Source organism: Symphodus melops (assembly GCF_947650265.1).
Source record: "Symphodus melops genome assembly, chromosome: 7".
NCBI lineage: Eukaryota > Metazoa > Chordata > Actinopteri > Labriformes > Labridae > Symphodus > Symphodus melops.
In genome coordinates, this window is record NC_136697.1 from 21268632 (window position 1) to 21287915 (window position 19284).

The following is a 19284-nucleotide window of genomic DNA, read 5'->3' on the forward strand; positions in this document are numbered from 1 at the left end:
AATGGTCCTTCTAAAACAAAGAGCCTTAAACCATATGGAGAGAATTCCCAAATGTCAGTATGCATTTTATTATAGTCCTTTTTTGTCTGGCCTCAATAACACGTTTCTACAGTATACAAACCATTTTCCTTTTTGGAGCGGGTATTTTCAGTTTTTTTTGGTTTTCTTTTTTTGACAGACAAAAGAAAAAAAGTAAACTCATTTAAAGCATAAATGCATCTTATAACCTATGTACACCCGTGGGACTCCAAGTCCATGCAGCAGGAGCGCTGCGGGCGCTGCGGGATGTGGAAGGTCCTCCCGCACTGCGAGCGGTGCTGTGTCAGGGTTTAAAAAATATAGATATTTCGCCTTCTATATAGCTTGCCGTTGATGTTTATTTTTAATCTCCATTTTAGACTGTACAGCTGCATCCGTGTGACTCATGACTGGAACAATGTGCCTGGCTGTGCTTAGCTCCTCCTGACGCCCCATGTCTATCAACACCGGGCAGGTAACGCCGACAAGAGGTGAATGATTGTGCATGCATATAAAGCGCTGTCTGACTGAGGAGAGGCAAAGCGGCATGGGCAGACACCTTGATTGTCGACTGTTATCCGAATATGAGATGTGAACCTCAAATTCAAGCTTATTTGTAAATGGTGTGGTTAATCGAGAATACCCTGATTGTGTAATGGAGATGTGCGGCGCTGCAGCAAAATGCAATCAATATTCAAGTTGCCATAAGGAGAGACAACAGCGTTCAGCATTATGTTATATGGTAAAAAAACCAAGATCATTACCTTCCAATAGAAAAAAAAGCTACATTTTGTATAGGCTATTGATCAGCAGTTGACTGTAAAAAAGAAAACCCTGCTGCACTGTAGCAGATGTGTGTATAGGCTGTCTTTACAGGTGAGAAGATATCTTAATAACGTTTACACCCATTTAGAAAATTAATCACTAATGTGAACAATTTTCACACATTGCAATTTTTTTTTAGAAATGTGTATTTAATACCATGGGAAAAAAGTAAGTGTCTGATCTGTTGCTTTAAATTTGTAGATTCATGATTTGATGTTTTCTTTATTACTAACAAAAACGTGATTTGACAAATTTTTACCTAACACTGCTGATTAAATAATATTTTCTAAACAATATTAATACTATTAGTTCTTTAAATGTGCATATCAATAATCTAAGAAGTCCTATTTTGAAGTAATATTTTTGTTTGGACATTGTTTTGTTTGACAAACAGCTTAACATTGTTGTATAGCATCTTTTGTAAGTTAAACCTGATTGTTTTTCACTGCAGAGTTACAATGTGTAAAACTATCAAACAGTTAAGCAGTAAACCTCCATCAGTCGGACTCAATTGCATTTTGAAAAGATTATTTTAAACTTCTTTTATTGTCTATTTCACATCCTCAGTGTTTCCCAACATCGAATGTGAGTGAGACCTGAGAGATGGATCGACAGAGCTCAGGAGCGAAACAGCCAGATGCTAACAGCACTGTGGTCACCACCACCACCACCCCATCAGCTACTGTCACCATGGCAACACTCAGCTCCAGCAGCACGATGTGCACCCCGGCGCCCTCTACCTCCCTAAGCATCGTTTCACCAGATAGCCAAGCTGTCCAGGTAATAGACAGGACCTGAGTCCTCAGTGAATGTTTCATTACACAGGCAGGAGGTCCAGACAATAGACAGTAAGGCTGACCCTGCAGGTTTATTATTCTTGACTACAGTGGTTCAGGAAATAAACAGGATGTTGGACAGCTGCATACAGCTGTCCAAGATTGTATTTTGAGGGGATTCATTGTAATACTGGGAGAACGGCAATAATAATAATAATAATAATAACAATAATAATAATAATTATTATTATAACCTATATTAAAGAGCACTTTTTAAAATAAAAAACTGTGTCACTATTTCATGTGACACAAAAGGTAGACCAGGTAATAGAAAGTGCATCTTTCAAGTGTTTAAGTATGTCAAGCCAGTCGATTACTTAAAACTACTAACCTTGAGTTTTAGATAGCAAACAGAAATTCCTTTGTGAAGTGCCTGATGTGTCCAACATTTGATGAAATAGGTGATACAGCACGCCATCCACAGACCTCAGAGCATGGCAGCCCAGTACCTGCATCACATGTACGCAGCCCAGCAGCAGCACCTCATGCTGCAGACAGCAGCCCTGCAGCAGCACCAGCACTCCCCCCATCTGCAGGGCCTGGCCTCCTTACAGCAGGTCAGATTGATGATGTCCTGTACAGAATCAAGAGTCATTTTAACACCAAGAATAGGAAATGACATTTTTCTCCAATGTTTTAAGGCTTCAGTCTGTCAGAGGCAGCCCCCTTCATCATCAAGCAGCAGTTTGGTTCATCCGCCTGTTGCCTCCTCTGTAAGTATCAGTGTTTTACATTTAAATTCAGCTCTAAGCACATTTATAACCTTAACATCATTCTCCTCAATGCTACCCGTGAATCCAGATCACACTCCCAGCATCTCCAGTAACAGCCCAGCTGATTGGTCGTACTCAAGCATCTAACTCTACCAGTGCAGCGACCTCTATATCCCAGCAGGCCATGCTCCTGGGAAACAGACCGTCCAACTGTAGCCAAGCTCAAATGTACCTTCGCACTCAGATGGTGAAACCCTTTTCAAATGTCTCCAGCTATTTGTTATTCTGGTAGATAGATTTATATCTCCACAGAAGGCATTTTTTTGTTTTGTACATTTTATATCTCTTTTTTTAAACATCTTGCAATCCGTCTTTATCTGCTTTTTCATTCTCTGCTCTCAGCTCATTCTCACTCCTGCAGCCCCGGTGGCAGCCGTTCAATCAGACTTCCCTGTTGTCACCTCTTGTCCCTCGTTATCTACCTCCACTCAGGTACAAACTTTGCCAGGCGCTATAATAATAGGCCCCAGCTGATAGGTCGTACTCAAGCATCTAGCTTGAGCTTCATTCAAAATGTAAAGGTATGGGGTTAAAAAAAAAAGTTAAGATTTCTCTTTGAGGATTTCTCTTTTCTGCCTATCTTCAGGTTCAGAATCTAGCTCTGCGTGCACATTTGCCTGGCTCTCTAACCACAGCCCACAGTGTGATTTTAAAGCCATCCAACATGTCTCAAGCTGCGACATTATCCAAGACATCAATATGTGCTTTGAAGACCAACCAGCAGACTGAACCCTCAACAGAAACCGGATCGGCTGGTGTCTCCCAGCTGTCCTCAGGCCCACAAATTATAACCCCAGGTGAGCTGCCCCCTGGTGGTGGAACAAACTTCCAAACTCCATTCGATCTGAAGAGTCCCTTTGCACCTTTAAAAAAAAAAAAAGCTAAAGACCCAACTCTTTCAAGAATACCTACAACCTTATTGATGTTATGTTACATATATGTTGTTACTTGTTTTGCGTTTTTGTAAGTTTTTTTTTTATCTCCATCTCTGTATTGCTCTCATTTCAGTACAGACCCAAGCTCTGGTTAAGCAGCAGCTGTCCTATCCTCCGGGCCAGCGGGTGGCGCAGCACCAGCTCATCCTCCAGCAGACTGCAGGAGGAGCTCAGCCCCATCGCCAACTCCAGCCCATCGGCCTCAGAGTCACACCTCAAGAAACCAACTCCACCCCTCTCTCTCTTTCAGTTAAAAGACTGACCACAGACAGCACACAGTCACAAACCAACAACCACACCCCGACTTCTTCTTCTTCCTCTGTTACTCGTGTTTCTGCATCATCAACTCAGACCTCAGTCCCAGCAGCTGTCCAGCCTCAGCCTCCTCCTCTAATAGCAGCTCCCCAGCGTCGGACCTTAATCCCTCAAGTGCAGAACCAGCCTCCACCTCCTCCTCCACCTCTGGTTCTCCCCAGGCTGCCCAAGAATCCCCCTGCCTCCCTACAGAGGCTGTCCCTGCACTCGGTCCATGCTTTAGCGGTGCAGTCAGGACAGCTGCTGCTCAGAGGGCAGGAGCTCCCTGTAGGTGAGGCTCTGGTTCAAATGCCTTATATGAACCTTCCACCTCCTCAGACTGTGGCTGTGGATCTGAAGGTGCATCCAGTCAGACGAGATGAAGCCGCATCAGTGAGTCACCATCAGTTGTTGTTCAGCGTTGGAAGCTTTGCCTGTTTTCAGTATGAGTTGTTTTGATGGCCCTTTGGTTGACATTTTAGATGGAGCCAACAGGCAAATTGAACGGACTGAGCCCAGCAGAAAGGAAAGACAAATGTTCTCCGAGTTCACAGAGTGACAGGTCCACAACAGTCCCTCCTGTGCCTCCTGAGCTCAATGTTACAGGTAAAAGAAAACAAAAAGAGAATACATTAAAAAAAATAGTTTTACTGAGTAGCAGTGAAAAATGTTCATGGTAACTAAGGTCAAATTATTTTAAACCTCCCCAAGAAACAAGAAGTCCTAAAAGTTAACCTGGACAACAAAGAGCGACCTGGTTAAATTTTGCTTCACGAAACCACGTTCAGACTGTTATTTCTCTTGTGATTCAGCCGTGTTGGATTCCCCCTCCATCATATCTGGTCCCTCATTGACGAGGTCACCAAATGTTGAACAGCCGTCCCAGATCACCTCCACCAATAGCAGCAGCAACCCTCCTCCTCCATCTCCTCCATCTCCTCCTCTACCTCCTCCCATCCTGCCAGCAGCAGTCAGAGTCCCCAGCCAGCCTCTGTCCTGCCCGGCCAGTCCCCCAGCCAGCCCTGACAGGATCCTCACAGCACACGTCCTGACACACCTTGTGGAGGGCTTCGTCATCAGAGAGGGCCTGGAGCCTTTCCCGGTATGTCCTGGTGCAACATTACTACAAGTGCAAAATATACCCAAACATACAGTAAAATAAACTAAATCTATATAAACAAACATATTTTTAGGGGAAAAAAATACCTCTAAAAAAAAAAGGATGAATGAATGACACCTCTATTGCCCCTAAGGGAATTTGCTTTGCGTCCAAACTCTTTCCAGGACAGCGCCTAAAACATCAAGTCAAAACATGTTTTCCTTCAATTCTCCTCAAATCACTCCAGCCTCACCCATGTGTTTCTACACACGGTGCACATGATTTTCCACGCCTGCGTGTGAATTTTGACATGGTAAATTTACCTTTTAATCCAGGTGGTTTCCACATCACTGTTAACAGACCAGCAGGCTTCACTTCCTGAATCCCAGGAGATGCAAACCAACGGAGCGGCAGCAGCAGAGGACAGTCTGCTGGAAGCTGACCTGTCTGACTCCACAGACTCTGAGATGGAAAACGATGACACTGCAGCAGATGGTGAGGTGGTGTGTGCATGCCGGGGTGCATTTGTTTGTGTGTAAATTGACTGTTAAAATTCCCAAGGGAGGCACTTTTCTAAGGAAAAAACATCATACCTCCTATAGACATTAAGTAGATTCACAAAATATGAATTTCCATCTAACCATTTAAAGACCCCTTTATGTCATGAATGAAAGCACTTAGGTTGAATATATTTCACTAATCACGTTCATTTTTTTTCGCTTGAATTTGTCACCTTTCAGTATTTGTGTGTGTGGGAGTGTACGTGTGTGTCTAACACCTGGTCCTGTGGAGTTTCAGAGAGTGTGTCAGGTGTGCTGCAGTGTGAGTTCTGTGGGAGCAGAGGCTACGCTTACACATTTCTGCGCTCCAGACGCTTCTGCTCTATGACGTGTGTCAGAAGGTAAATAAACCCACGCACTCACTCAGATTCCGTTACAACTAACAACAGTTCAAGAAAACAGTATACAAAGCATCAACAACCACTAGATGATAAACAAGGTCAAAAGTTATTTAGGTATTTTTATGTTATACTATTGGTAAACAATTCTATTTGCATGTAACCAGTCCTGCTGTGGTGTTGTTACAGAATTTATTGATAATTAACATTATGATTAATTTTATACACATCTTTTTTTATTGGCATCAAATCCTGTTTAAAGACCCAAATAGTCAGTTTAGTACTTAAAGAACACATTTTATTTGTGTAGCCAAAGCCTGACACAGCCCTTCCTCTCATACGTCCAGTTTCATTTCTTTCCAAACCCATTCAAACTATTTAAATGTTAGTGTGTTTCATTTTCATGTGCCAGCACTCACAGTGTCGCGTACCGAAACTGTGGACAGATGGACTCAAAAAGTGTTAGTTTTGACATTTACAACGATCAGATGAATAAAAAGCAACACCAAAGTAAACAGCTCAAAACAAGGAAAGGTTTTTTTTCGTTCATGATTTTGTTGGATAAATATCTTTTTAAAAAGGACCTTGCTGGATTGGGCTTTAAAGGTTGTTTAAAATCCACTTTTGTTTGTGTCTGGAAAGTGATGTGGAAACACTGAGTAAGACTCTCACCCATGAATGACTAAACATGCCCTCGAGCAAGGTGCTGAAATTATGGTTGGAACAGAACGGATAAAAAAGTCAGAGTTTTTGCTGCAAAAGAGAATAATTTGTTGTTTAAATGATGATTTAAAAAATCTGATTTATGTTTATCACTTCTAAAAAATGGTGGTAAAAAATGTAATCTGACATCTGGAATCCATTTGGCGTCATTCAGGTTTAAAGAAACAATCTGAAGAGTATAATCACAACCAGCTTTCTCTTTGAGACGGCTCGAGGCGTTAAAGAGAGGAGAGCTGAAAGTCGAGAGCACAACAAAAGCCTGTCTAACTGTCTGCACTGGGCACATAATGAATAATATCATCTCAAAGGGCTGCTGCACTTCATGGATGACATCCTGACTGCAGGGCCATCGCTACACAGATGTGATCAACTGCAATGGACTGCATGAAGTGTTTGCATCTCTCTGAATATTTTTGAATCTGCGTGTGCAGGTTTAGTGTGAGCTGCACCAAGCGTATCAGCATGCTGAGAGCAGGGCGCTGGGGTCACAGGCCGATGGGCAGGAGAGGACGACCCCCAGGCAGAGTCAAGGGAGCCTCCAGAGAACATTTTCTGAGACAGGTCAGTTAACATCAGCGACCTGCTTCGCACAACAACATGCTGAAGTGCTGCAGGGATCACTGGTCCTCTGAGACGAGCTGCTCTCGGGGGTAACAGCTGCATCCAGAGTTTTAAAGGAGAGCACTGAAATTTGAATACATTTCTTAAATTTAGCCTGATGGGAAATTTTCCCCATCTACTGAAATTCCTTTATGGTAAAAATCACCTGGGCACACTGAGACATCAGCATTAAAACTAGTAAATTACGAAGTCTCTTAGGCTGTTTAATTTAACCATTGACTGAAAAGTAAAAAGCATGTTGTCTCAAAAAAAACACAAGTGATGTAATATTTGTCTGCTGGTCTTTGTCTTTCACAGACTTCAAGGTTGCTTGGTTCGGAGGAGGACTTTCAAATCTCACTGAGAGATGAGGGAGACCAGTACAATGAACAGGAGGAGGAGGAGGAAGAGCCTACCGTTCCCATGACAACCAGGCTCCGGAAACAGGCCGAGAGACAGCGAGAGAGGGAGAGGGAGAGGGAGAAAGAGCGGGAGCAGAGGGGGACGGAGACAGTCTGCCTATCTGACAGGGAGGACGACGACGCTGTCCCTCCGTCTAACTGGAACGTAGAGCAAGTGTTCTCTTTCATCAACTCTCTGCCAGGTACGGCTACGACACCAGCCAACCCTCGGACACCAAAAATGACAGAGACACTCACACAGTAAATTAAGATAAGTTGAACTGCTGACCTGTGCAAATATGCGAGCAAAAAGGCATCAAATGAAATAACAATTTTTTTTTCTGTCAAAGAAAGAAAATAATGACTCCTAGAATGATCGTTTATAAAAAGTGAAAAAATCTAAACATCATTGAGAAAGTACTGCACAATTCCTTTTTTTTTCTTTTAAGTCTTGGATAAGCTGGCTGTTAAAGCAAAATAAGCTCCTTCACAGGAAGGATCTTTTGTGCATCCAAACTGCAACTGCAATGGTAGACTTTAAATAAGTGAGGTACTGTAGACGGCTGTGTTGCCATTGAAAGAATGTACTTTGTTCTCGCGTGAACATATTTGTAGCTTCTATTCACCTTCCACATCCACATGTTCTCTTTCCTCCAGGTGGTCAGGATGTAGCCCAGGAGTTTCGTTCCCAGGAAATCGATGGGCAGGCTCTACTGCTGCTGACAGAGGACCACCTGGTCAGCAGCATGAACGTTAAACTGGGACCAGCGCTGAAAATCTGTGCACACATAAACTCCCTGAAAGATGCATAAACAACGAACATTTCTGCTCCGTAAGGATGGAATGGTTGCTTCGATCTGGACGTGTTCTTCAACAGAGAGGGGTGAACATGTTGAACTGAAATAACAAATGTACTGTCTCCTCAGACAGCTATCACTCCACACACTGCCACTGCCGATTTGTACACACAGATGAGCGTTTCCTTCCATCGTCTCTTGTCATTACATTGAACTGGTTCTAGCACTTTGACTCTGATTGTCCATTTGTTTCAAAATGGTTTGAAATGATCTTTTATCAGTCGTATGGAATCCTTGAGAGACAGGCTGGGCAAAATGAGTTCAATGATTTTAATTTTTTTAAATTCTCCTCAATACGCGTTTAATATGTTATTTTCTCATTATTATGACTGAGGTTACTGCCATGATAATCTTTTTAAGATCTTTTTATAGTTTGTTTTAATCTGGGAAACAGCAGGGGAAGGTTTTGATTGGTAGAATCATATAGGACTATTTCACATGTGAATGTGCCACTGTAGAAACTTTGTTTGGCCAGACTTATCGCCAAAAACAATGGCAGAATTTCTTTGGGACTTTTTATACCTTTTCTTTGAGAGATAGGACAGTGGATAGAGCCAGATAAGAGGGACAGAGAGAAGGGAGTGACACTCTGGAAAGGAGCTGAAGTCCAGACCCAAACCTGAGGCTCGTACACCAACCATCAGGCTACCGGCGTCCTATGGCAGAAATGTTACAGATTTGATTTTGTGTTTGAAGTTAGGTTGAGATTTTCTTTTGTAAATTTTAGCTTTTTTTTTTTTTTTTCAGGAAACACAGGGACAGAGAGAGTAGGGGATGATGCACCGAAGAGCTCCAAACCTGAGACCGGTGCATCAAGAACTTTGGTTTATGAGGTTGCTACTTTACCTAACGGACGGTGTTGTTTAAGTTTTTAACACACTTCGAGTGTGAAAGATGTTTTTCACCCGTTTTCATAGATTTGAAAAAAGTACGCAAACGTGGTGAGAAAACTTTCCCCGTGTGTTTCACGGATTAATTTAAGAAACTAATAATGATGTGGTTTTTTTTGGTTGTCAGTTCTTAGGTCGTGACACGGGTAAGAACACACGTTTAAAAAAATGGTAATCCTTTGCCTTTTTGTCTCACTTGCCTTTCAGGGCTTCTGTACATTTGAATGTAAAACAACTCTACCTTTACATCATTACACCAAGTTAAAGGATGCTGCCCAGTCACAGTTTACTGAACAGATACGTGATGACTAGCTTGCAGATTTGATACACTTAATCAGGAAACACACTTTGAATGGCTCCTGGAAACAAAACTGATGACAATGTTATTTATGAATTATTTATTGAAACCATAACGAACAAATAAAAAGACTCAATTATGTTGAACTTCTGGGATTAATAAAGTTGTCTGAATCTAAATCTATAATCCCCAGAAAAAGTCTTTGTTGGGACAGTCTACTCAGACTTTCAGGTGATTCATTTCTCGTCTTATCACCAGAGAAAGTTGATGTTTAGGCTTTTTAGCTCTTAGGTGAAAGATGAAATGTATTCTGGCGGACCACCATTAGAGGGAGCCACCTTGCTGCTAAAGGGGGAAACGCACCTTCTGTCTGTCATGGAAGGGTCTTCTCTGCATCATGACCGTGTGAAACAGTGATCAAGTAGAGATACTAAATACACAGTAAAACTCTTCACTAAATGACGGCACATGGAGACGTCACATGAATGATTCTTTTTTTATTTGAAACTAGTTCAGACAGGATTTCATTTTACAGCTCTGTTACAACTTTGAGACAGGTTAAAATATATATTTGGAACAATGCTACAATCATGTAAGTGCAATAGAGTACATTTCTTCTCTACTGAATATATCATAGACTTTCTATGCTGTACATGGGGAATGTGTTGCCTGGACGTGAAACGCATCGATGGAATGTTTTGACGTGTGCAGGGACGGTCCGGATGAAAACACTACCAGAGTTACAAGTTTATACACGAGGTTTCCATGCACACTATTTGGTTTACAAGGCTACTGTGCAAAAAGTCGTTGCGTTTAAGACATTTAGCGATATCAATGTGATAGAAATGTCATTGACTCGATGACGGGTGAGTGCTCGCAGAGGCAACAAGGTTGATCAGTTTACAGGCACTGCAGAGATGAGCTTATACATTCTCAGTCTGGAAACACTGCTTCATTTGACAGGTCTGTTCGTTCAGATTCCATTTCACAAACGTTCCTCGGAGGATTCCAAGTGTGGGGAAGATAACGATAAGGGGGAACGGGGGAAATTTGGGATAGATATATAGATAGAGGATGATCAAAGTTAGTCCTACTGGCTAACTTAAGTCTAAATGTAAGACAGTTAGTCAGAGTAAATAACTTCATGATTCAGCCTTTTAATCAGACACACGTTGGAAAAAGTTTTAGAGAGGGGCCTTATTAAAAAGAAAAGGAGAGCGTCACGTGAAAAATCTGTTTCTCCAAACATTAAATTGAACTTAAAGTGATAATGGTGGAAAAACCAGGAATTTAACAGCCAATAACAGCTCTCTGTCTCCAGCGTCCATCTAACTGGGACCAAATCATCTCATCGTTTCCAAGAAACTGTCAAGACCTCACAGACCTGTCAAATAACGCCATGACCTTCATCTTTCTTTTTCTATACAGTTTATCGCTGATGGTTTATTGCATTCTTTAAAGTCGAAACACTCTCCTGACACGTGAACATATGATGTCAGCTGCAGTCAAATCTGAAATTTAACTAAATGTGAGTAACTACCCCTGAACTCTAAGCGAACCTCTCAGAGTATCTCTGTGAAGATTCCTCATATCGCTGGCTGATAACCTGAGGCAAGAGAAAACGAGCCGACACATACAGCTTTCAAAAAACTACAACAAATGTGATCAAGGAATCAAGAAAAAAACGAATGAATGTATTTCAAAATCTGCAATTCTGACAACTGCAAAATAAGCTGATAGAGTTGTAATTAAAAGTGTAAACTGTAAGGGACATGACATCTCTAAAATGATAAATTAAAAAAAGGTATAAAACAGGAATGAGCCTTTTCAACAGGGAATGGATTCAGCATTGTACCTCTCTGCTTCCTGCAGCTTCTCCCGAGCTTTACATAACAAAGGGTGGAGTGTTTTTCCTAATGGGCAGCAGCAGCAGCAGAGCTTATGATGACGACTGACCCGCTCACACTCCACGGAGCGGAGTAGACGGGCAGGACGATACTTGCAGATCACTTAGTCATTTGTTGGACTTCAGCTCAGGGCATGCTTACAGAGCCGTGCTCTTTGTCTACGGACATGGACTTGACCAGCTCCTCCACCCAGCGGACTTCAGAGGCCACCTGCTCAGCCAGGACCTCGTAGCGATTCTCCAGGCGCCCGAACTTGCGCTTGAGGATGTTTGCGGCCTGCATGGTGAGCCGGGTCTCCTCCTGGCTCTTTTTGCGCTGGGCTTGAGTGCGCTGCAGCTCCTGGCGAATGTGGCTCAGGTCGCTGGAGATGCTCTGGTTCTCCTCCTTGTACCAACCCTCCTTCTCCTCGTAGATGGACAGCAGCGCCGCCACGTCCTCCCTGCACGAGCGCTGGTTGCGCTCCAGGTCCCTCAGGCCCTCCTCTGCTGCGGCGATCTCCTCGAGGACCTGGGAGAAGCGCTCAAAGTTGACGTAAGTATTGTTGGGCGGCATACTGGAGTGGGACTTAATGGTGTACTCCTTCAGACGAGTGGTTTTCAGGCGGCGGCGCTCAGTCTTGTGGTCTCTCTCCTCCTGGCGAACATTTCTCCTCTTAATCACCTGGAGAGGGAAAAAAAAAAAAAGAATGAATAAAGAGGACTGCCCTCAATGATACTGGAGTTTGTTATCCAATTGTAAGAAAGATATTTAAGAGACAAAAAAACACATTTTCATTTTTTGTTTACGGTGTGAGGAGAATGTTTACTTATTGATCTCTATATATCAGACTGCCTGTTTCTCACCACATTCGAGAAGCAGTTGTGCAACTTCTTGTCACTTATCAGCCTACAAGTCATCTCTGCAACAAGCTAAATCTACGTCTACTGAGCAGCTCGATTTGAGAACGAGCGAAGAACAGATGTGCAGGGACTCCTTTAAATAAGTAAAAAATAACACTTTGAAAATGAAACGTTTGGATAGAAGCTTCGACGCCACAAATATCTTAGAAAGTCTTTGACACGAGAGCAACAAAAGAAGACGTCGGCTAAGACTACAAAAATGTAAATAAATGAGGAGAAGATGTCGACCAAGATAAAGACTTCTTACATTACTTTAAGAGCATGATCAGAAAAACATTTTATATTTAAACTCTACAAAGAAGCCAGAAAGGAAAAGAACACAAGTGCTCATGGACTTTCTGTGTGTTGTGGCACTTTGAGCTCTTTCTCAGCTAGCGGTAACATGTGACGAGTTTCACTGAATCATGAACACTCAAAATGCACAGATGCATTTTGTCAGCACTCTCAGAAGTCTGGATAAAAGTCTGTTATCCTGGCAGACAGTCAGTGAACACGAGACAATGTCAGCAGGGGATTGAATTCTGAAGAAATGACTCGCCTTAATCCATGGGTGTTCAAGACTGTCATCGATAGTCATCCTCTTTCTGAAAAAAGAAAGAAATAAAATGGTCAAGCAGCGACAAAATGACAAATACATTTAAGCAAAGGTGTGAACACTCGAGGTTTCTCTTTGTTATCTGAGAGCTCGAGAGAGTGCATACTTTGGATCTTTCACCAGCAGGCGGCGTATGAAGTCTTTTGCCAGCTCACTGGTGTTGCTGAAATATTCCTCGTCGAAGTCGTAGTTGACCCCAGAGATGTTGGTCAGGGTCTCCTGCTTGGTCTCACCCAGGAAAGGTGAAGCCCCGCTCAGCCTGCAGGGACAAAGATATGCTTTTGATACATCAGCGGAGATGAGGGGCGAAGTGGTTTCATGTTGAATCAAATGTAAACGCCTTCCAGCGGTGAGATGAATCATTACTCACAGGATGTATGTGATCACTCCGATACTCCTGCAGAGAAGAGAAGAACCAATCATGAAGGAGAGAGCTCACGTTGGTCAGTGACGGGTAAAATAAAGGACAAAAACAAAAGAGGGTCAAATCTTACCACATGTCTGCCTCCAGTCCAAGTGGCTCATAGTTGACTATTTCTGGCGCTGTAAAGCAGAGAGGAATGAACGCCTTCATTTCAAGCAGATGTGGAGATCTGGAACATTCACTTACAGGGGTTTAACTTACACGCCAGCTTGGGTTCACAATGGAAAAAACAAAACAAAAAAAAACTTGGATACTCGGATATTCAAGAAAAAGAAACACGATCTCACCGACAAACTCCGGAGTTCCAAAGATGTTCTTGAACTCATTTCCAGCTTTAATCTGATGAGCGATCCCGAAGTCGATCAGCTTGATTCTGGGGTTCGGGACATTCTTGTCCAGCAGCATGATGTTCTCAGGCTGAAAGAGACAAACAAGAAACCATGATGAGAAAATGTGTTTGTTGTTTTTCATGCCGTTTAAAACAAGTAAACATGAGCACTTGAAGAAGGAAAACAGCAAAGCTTTAAATGTTGTATTTTATTAGATCCTCTGTAACGATCTGATTATAGATGTTGTTTTTGTTATAATCGTATTTTGGTGGAGATGTTCGGGATCACATTAGGTTTGAACTCATTTCTGTCCTTGTTGTTCTGTGACTCCAGAATTTGGGGATCAGTAAAGGATGATCTATCTTAATAAAAAACAACCAAACACTAAAAACTGTCATGTGCCGCACGAGAACACGGGGAGTAGCATCAGCCACTTTTTAAACTTGATTTACATTACTATAAAAACAAGGCCGAGTGATGAGGCTTACGGCGAGGGGTTTGCTTATCAAATGTTTGGATATTCTGTTCTCCAACACCTTTTCTCAGAGGAGTCTAAACAGAAACTTGGACTTCAGAGTTTCTCTACAGTCTGATTTGATCTGAGACGGCGTCACGTCTTTTCAGAATCAGAAATACTTTATTAATCCCACGGGGGAAATTTGGCTGTTGCCGTTTCTAAAAAACACAGAATTGAAGTAAAGAAATAATTCAGAGGTGAAATAAAATAGAATAGAGACACTAAAATAAGCACCAGGTAGAATAATAAGCTATGTACGAGCACAAAAGACTTAAAGTGTGGAACATAAAACAATATTCACAGTTACTGGTGTATACAATGGTTGTCAATGTGGATACTGCACATTGTATTTAAGGGATTTAATATGATCAAAAGGTGTGTGAGCGGTTTATAGACAGATTGCACACTGATGAATTAAATAGTCCGGAAATAGTTTTATTTCTGTTAGAACTTGTACTACATTAAAGGTGGACGCTTCACCAGAAACACTGGACTATTAAAGCTGACTGAAAGTTATAATAATAATAATAATAATACATTTTATTTAATGGCGCCTTTCAAGCCACCCAAGGTCGCCTTACAGTGGATAAAAACAATACATCAGGTTAAAACCAAACATAAAAACAAACAAAAGACAGGTGTAGTGTGGAGTGAACAGTTACAGTGAGTATGCCAGTTTAAACAGGTGGGTTTTGAGTTGGATGAAAGTTATTCATCTTAAAATATCTAAAAAAAATGTCTGTGCACACTGATGTGGAGTGAAGGTATGGCTTTAACTCCTTTCACCCAACCTGAAGTTCTCATTAACACGTCAACTATTTTTTTTTTTTTTTTTAACTATTTATCCCTGTGGGGTAATTAGCGCACCAAGTGGCCGACCACATGCGACCCACATACACCCTGACGGAGCGGGGGAACGATTCGGGTTAAGTTTCTTGCCATGTTGCTCGCAGGAGCGGGGATCAAACACTCAACCTTCCAGCATTAGAGACGACGACTGTGCCCACTGAGCCTGTCAACTATGACTACACCCTCACAAAGCAGCTGCTTTAACCACACACACACACACACACACACACACACACACACACACACACACACACACACACACACACACACACACACACACACACACACACACACACACACACACACACACACACACACACACACACACACACACACACACACACACACACACACACACACACACACACACACACACACACATACTGCTGACCTTGAGGTCAAAGTGAGCGATGCGTTTGGAGTGAAGATACTGAACGCCGTCCAGGATCTGCTTGAGAAACTGCGTGGCCTCCTCCTCCGTCAGAGACTCCTTCTCGGCCAGGAAGTCGAACAGCTCTCCTCCGGACACCAGCTCCAGGATCAGGATCACGTCCGTCTTGTTTTCAAAGATGTCGTGCAGCGTGATGATGTTGCTGTGTTGGATCTCCCGCAGGATGTTGACCTCGCGCTCGATCTCCTCGCGGCTCACCCCGCGCCTGCTCGACGACAGCCGCCGCTTCTTGATGAACTTTGCCGCGTACTCGACGCCTGAGCTCTTCTCCTTGCACTTACGAACAATAGCAAACTGTCCGCTGCAGGAAGGACAGAGAGAGAAAAAAGAGAGAAAGATTTCGACTCATTATAATGATGATTAAATTCGGTTCAATGAGTCAACTGTGGAGTCCAGTATGAACACACTCAAACCATGACACACTCACAACACATACACAAACACCTCAAATAAGAAATGAGCTCTGACACTTTTACTGATGGATGACGGATCAACTAACTGGACAACGAGATAAAAGGATCAGACAGATCAGTCTGCAGAGGAAGAGAGAAGCCGGGGAGCATTAAGTCGTCTGACTGCAGAGGGACGATGAAACAGCGGCAAGCGCTACAAACAGGTGAAAGAGAGAGACGCAGTGAGAGGACGTTCCCTCGTGTGTTCAATGTTCAACCTGCAGCTCTCTGAAGCTCTCTCTGGTTCCCTCCTGTCATATTCATATAGTTTGAATGTGAGCCTGTGAAAGCAGCAGGTACGACAAAAGACTCTCAATAAAGGACCGTTCAAAATGATTCGACTTGTGTGTCCTTCAAATGACAGTCAATTCTGTGCACAGCATGAATAAGAAGAAATCCCTTTAATACTTGAAAAGGTTGACGTAATGTACTTAACTACTTTGATTGTTTTATGCAACTTTAAGGGGTCCAAACTAAACGTCTTGGTACAAAGGAGGTCCTCGCACTCGACCTGTCCAATCCTTCCTGACCCCGAGGTTGTGAAACACATCGTGTATTGCATAATGGATTATTTAAAGAGTTGGACTGAAAATGCTTCTGGTTTTCAAAGCAGCAGGAAATTAAGCCGACACACTGATAAACTATGTCGGAACAGTATGTGTGCAAACATATAAACAGAGCCGGCGTCATTTTGAGTTCAAGTACAGAGAAACTATTTCATACAATGTGAGACAACTGCATAACCAACACAAACACACACACACACACACACACACACACACACACACACACACACACAATACTCAGCAGAGGTAGAAAGGCACATTGAAAGTCTGTGACGTCAAGCTTTTGCTGCATTACTGCAGAAAACAACAGCTCAGCTGGAGAAAGCTTTATGCAACAACATTTAACAACTCACTCTCTCTTAGCATCTTTGTGCTTCATCTCAAGCACAGAGATGAAGGGATATGTCATGTTTTTTTTCTGATACATTAATAAATATTTATTTTCCTTTATCTAATCGGATATTTTGGATGACGTGCAGCTCGTTCTTTCACTTCAAACACGACTAATGCTGTCAAGGGATTTTAACTGCGTGAAACTGCAAGTCCTAAAACGATGCCATGTATAAATCTGAATTCACATTTCATTATAAAAAAGGGCATGTAAATGGCTGATGGCATATGGATATGATGTTTTAAATGCATCCTTCAGGACATAACTTTGTTTTCGATGCATCAAGGTCACATGATAAGAATCCAGTGTAAACAGTGACAGCAGACTGAGTACCAATCAGATGATTTTAGTTTAAGAGGTATTCTTTCTGTCAGAAGAGAAAGAGACACATAAATCTGCAAACATACCTGCCCAGCTCCTCTCCCATCTCATAATAAAGCTCGACATCCTCTTGCCTGAAGCCAGCCATGGTGAGGTGACAGGAACAATGATGATGATGATGAGATTAACACCTTTTGATTCACTGCGGTAAAAAAAAAAAAAAAAGGAGAAAGGGAAAGATTAATCAACTAAACACTGCTCATAACTAAACAAAGCCAAAGTCACCTAAACTGTGATAAAAGCCACTCTCCAGCTGGGAGTACCTGGCTTTCTTTCCTCCTTATTTGGCCAGAGTCAGCTTTAGTTTTTCAGGCTGATGTCAGACCTCTGCATACCAGTCCTACTGACATCATCTCCTGCCCTCAACCAGCCATCTGACTCAATTAAAGGGTCTGAGAATCCGCCACACAACACAGTCTTTTCTCATCGAAGCCTTGAATAACATTTTACAATCAATATTTTTTCTGATTTTTTTCTTTTTTTTTACTGCATCGTATAACAGAGACTGGTGGGCGCCGTAAAGGGTACTGTACAAGCATCTAGTGGGACGTTTTTCTAAGCGAAATGAAATAATTATTTAAACAACAAGTGAGACACGAAAAAAGACGCCAATACTACTGATATAGTGTATCATCCCAGCTGAGTTTGAAGGGCATACGGAAAAGATATAAGTCTAATTCGGCGACGGGAGAGAGCTAGCCTAGCTTAGCTTACATTATCGTACTGTATAAACACCGGTTTTCCCCTGTTTGTGGAGAGTGATTACTGCGTTAAAAATGTCCACCGACATTATTAAAACTAAAACAGATGAGCGGTAAATAAAATATGAAGCGTTAAAGTATTGATACAATGCATACTTACAGTACGTTTGGCTACGAGCGCTGCATTCCTCTTCAGAGTAGTTCAGAGTGAGAACGTACACGACTGGACGACGTCAAGTGAGTCGTCATAGAAACACTGACTTCCGGAGTTTCGTCAAAGTAAAATACGTGATGCGGGTGTATAGTAAAATAATCAATGTCCAAAAAACCTTTAATGTGTTGGGTGCTTGGGTTAAACAAATGGTGGCAAGCAGTGTTGTAGTGTTGGTTTTTTTTTGTCTCCACAGAGTAAAGATAAATAAACAAATATACCTGCTTCTTAATCTCCTCTGATTCATACCATTGATTGATTTATTGATCCTCCCTGCTCTGTCTCTGATTGACCAGGAAGTACCAACTGATTTGCATGAATAGTCTCACAAGTCACTGTTGACATCAAAGGCTGTTTTTCCTCCGCTGGATGTGCTGGATGAGTCACTTAAAAACTTTTTTTTTTTGGAAAATTAAGATTTTTTTTTTAAAAGAAGTTGGGTTTAAAGACAGGCAGTAGTCGGTCAGCCTGTAATGTAGATTAGGTTAGATATGACCAAAATAAATATATCCTAGATTAAGTCTCCTCACTCATCGTCTATATTACATAAATGCAGAATTTTCCCTCTTGGTAATCGATAAAAGATTATCTTAATGTCACCCCACTATTCTGAATATAATAGTTGCATTAATGTAGGCTATGTCTGTGTGTCAATGCTTCATATGCTGTTCAAAATAGTGTCGTTGTCAATGTGTACAGCAAACAAAAATACAAACACGTTTGAATGTAGCCTTTTATTTTGAAGGCTAACATCCGTTCAGCTCCGGTGATTTTGTCGAGCGATGCAGGTAAATATTCGGCAGAAGGGGGACCATATGGGATGACATCATGTTGAGTTAATCAAGCCGCTGCAGTACGTCAGTGACAAACAAGATCAGGCTTGCAACAGCAAAGAGTTATGAGAGAGACTGATGTCATCCTAAAAACATACTCTCCATGTGAGGTAGGCGGTCAGAGGTTACCATGACACAACAACAAAACAATGTAAATACTAAGTATTTATAAGTAAGACTATCAGAGCATATACAATACACCAGTTATCACCCTTTAGTATAGGCATTGAGGATATGTATCAAACATCCTCTGCAATAACAATGAAATGAAATGAAATAAGATATCAATAAGACCTATACCATTTAATTTGTAGTTTTAAAATCCAATGGA

The 19284-nt window shown here is 41.9% G+C and overlaps 2 protein-coding genes across 2 annotated transcripts; one reads left to right on the top strand and one right to left on the bottom strand.

Moving 5' to 3' along the window:
• The first annotated feature begins 313 nt into the window (after positions 1-313).
• LOC306826391 (polyhomeotic homolog 3) lies at positions 314-9138 on the top strand. Its single transcript, XM_079347688.1, is given in 15 exon segments — positions 314-509; positions 1411-1623; positions 2081-2236; positions 2321-2392; positions 2481-2639; positions 2795-2884; positions 3039-3249; positions 3461-4074; positions 4164-4287; positions 4494-4783; positions 5116-5286; positions 5581-5681; positions 6833-6962; positions 7320-7605; positions 8060-9138. Coding segments are annotated over 14 exon segments (2736 nt in total). The 5' UTR covers positions 314-509; positions 1411-1446; the 3' UTR covers positions 8215-9138.
• Positions 9139-9924: 786 nt separating this feature from the next.
• On the bottom strand, positions 9925-18177 carry dapk3 (death-associated protein kinase 3). Its single transcript, XM_079347444.1, has 9 exons — positions 18070-18177; positions 17235-17350; positions 15359-15719; positions 13560-13689; positions 13343-13391; positions 13219-13245; positions 12955-13107; positions 12792-12837; positions 9925-12014 (listed from the first exon to the last, which is right to left on the bottom strand). The coding sequence occupies exons 2-9, from the start codon at positions 17294-17296 to the stop codon at positions 11481-11483; spliced, it is 1362 nt and encodes a 453-aa protein (XP_079203570.1). The 5' UTR covers positions 17297-17350; positions 18070-18177; the 3' UTR covers positions 9925-11480.
• Between the last annotated feature and the right edge of the window lie 1107 nt (positions 18178-19284).

Excerpts from the sequence above, each read along its gene's own strand:
- dapk3 (XM_079347444.1), bottom strand. The coding sequence starts at position 17,296 with ATGGCTGGCTTCAGGCAAGAGGATGTCGAGCTTTATTATGAGATGGGA. Across the intron at positions 13,108-13,218 it reads GGAGTGATCACATACATCCT|GCTGAGCGGGGCTTCACCTT; the intron begins GTGAGTAATGAT and ends TTGTCCCTGCAG. Across the intron at positions 12,838-12,954 it reads CTGCTGGTGAAAGATCCAAA|AAAGAGGATGACTATCGATG; the intron begins GTATGCACTCTC and ends TTCTTTTTTCAG.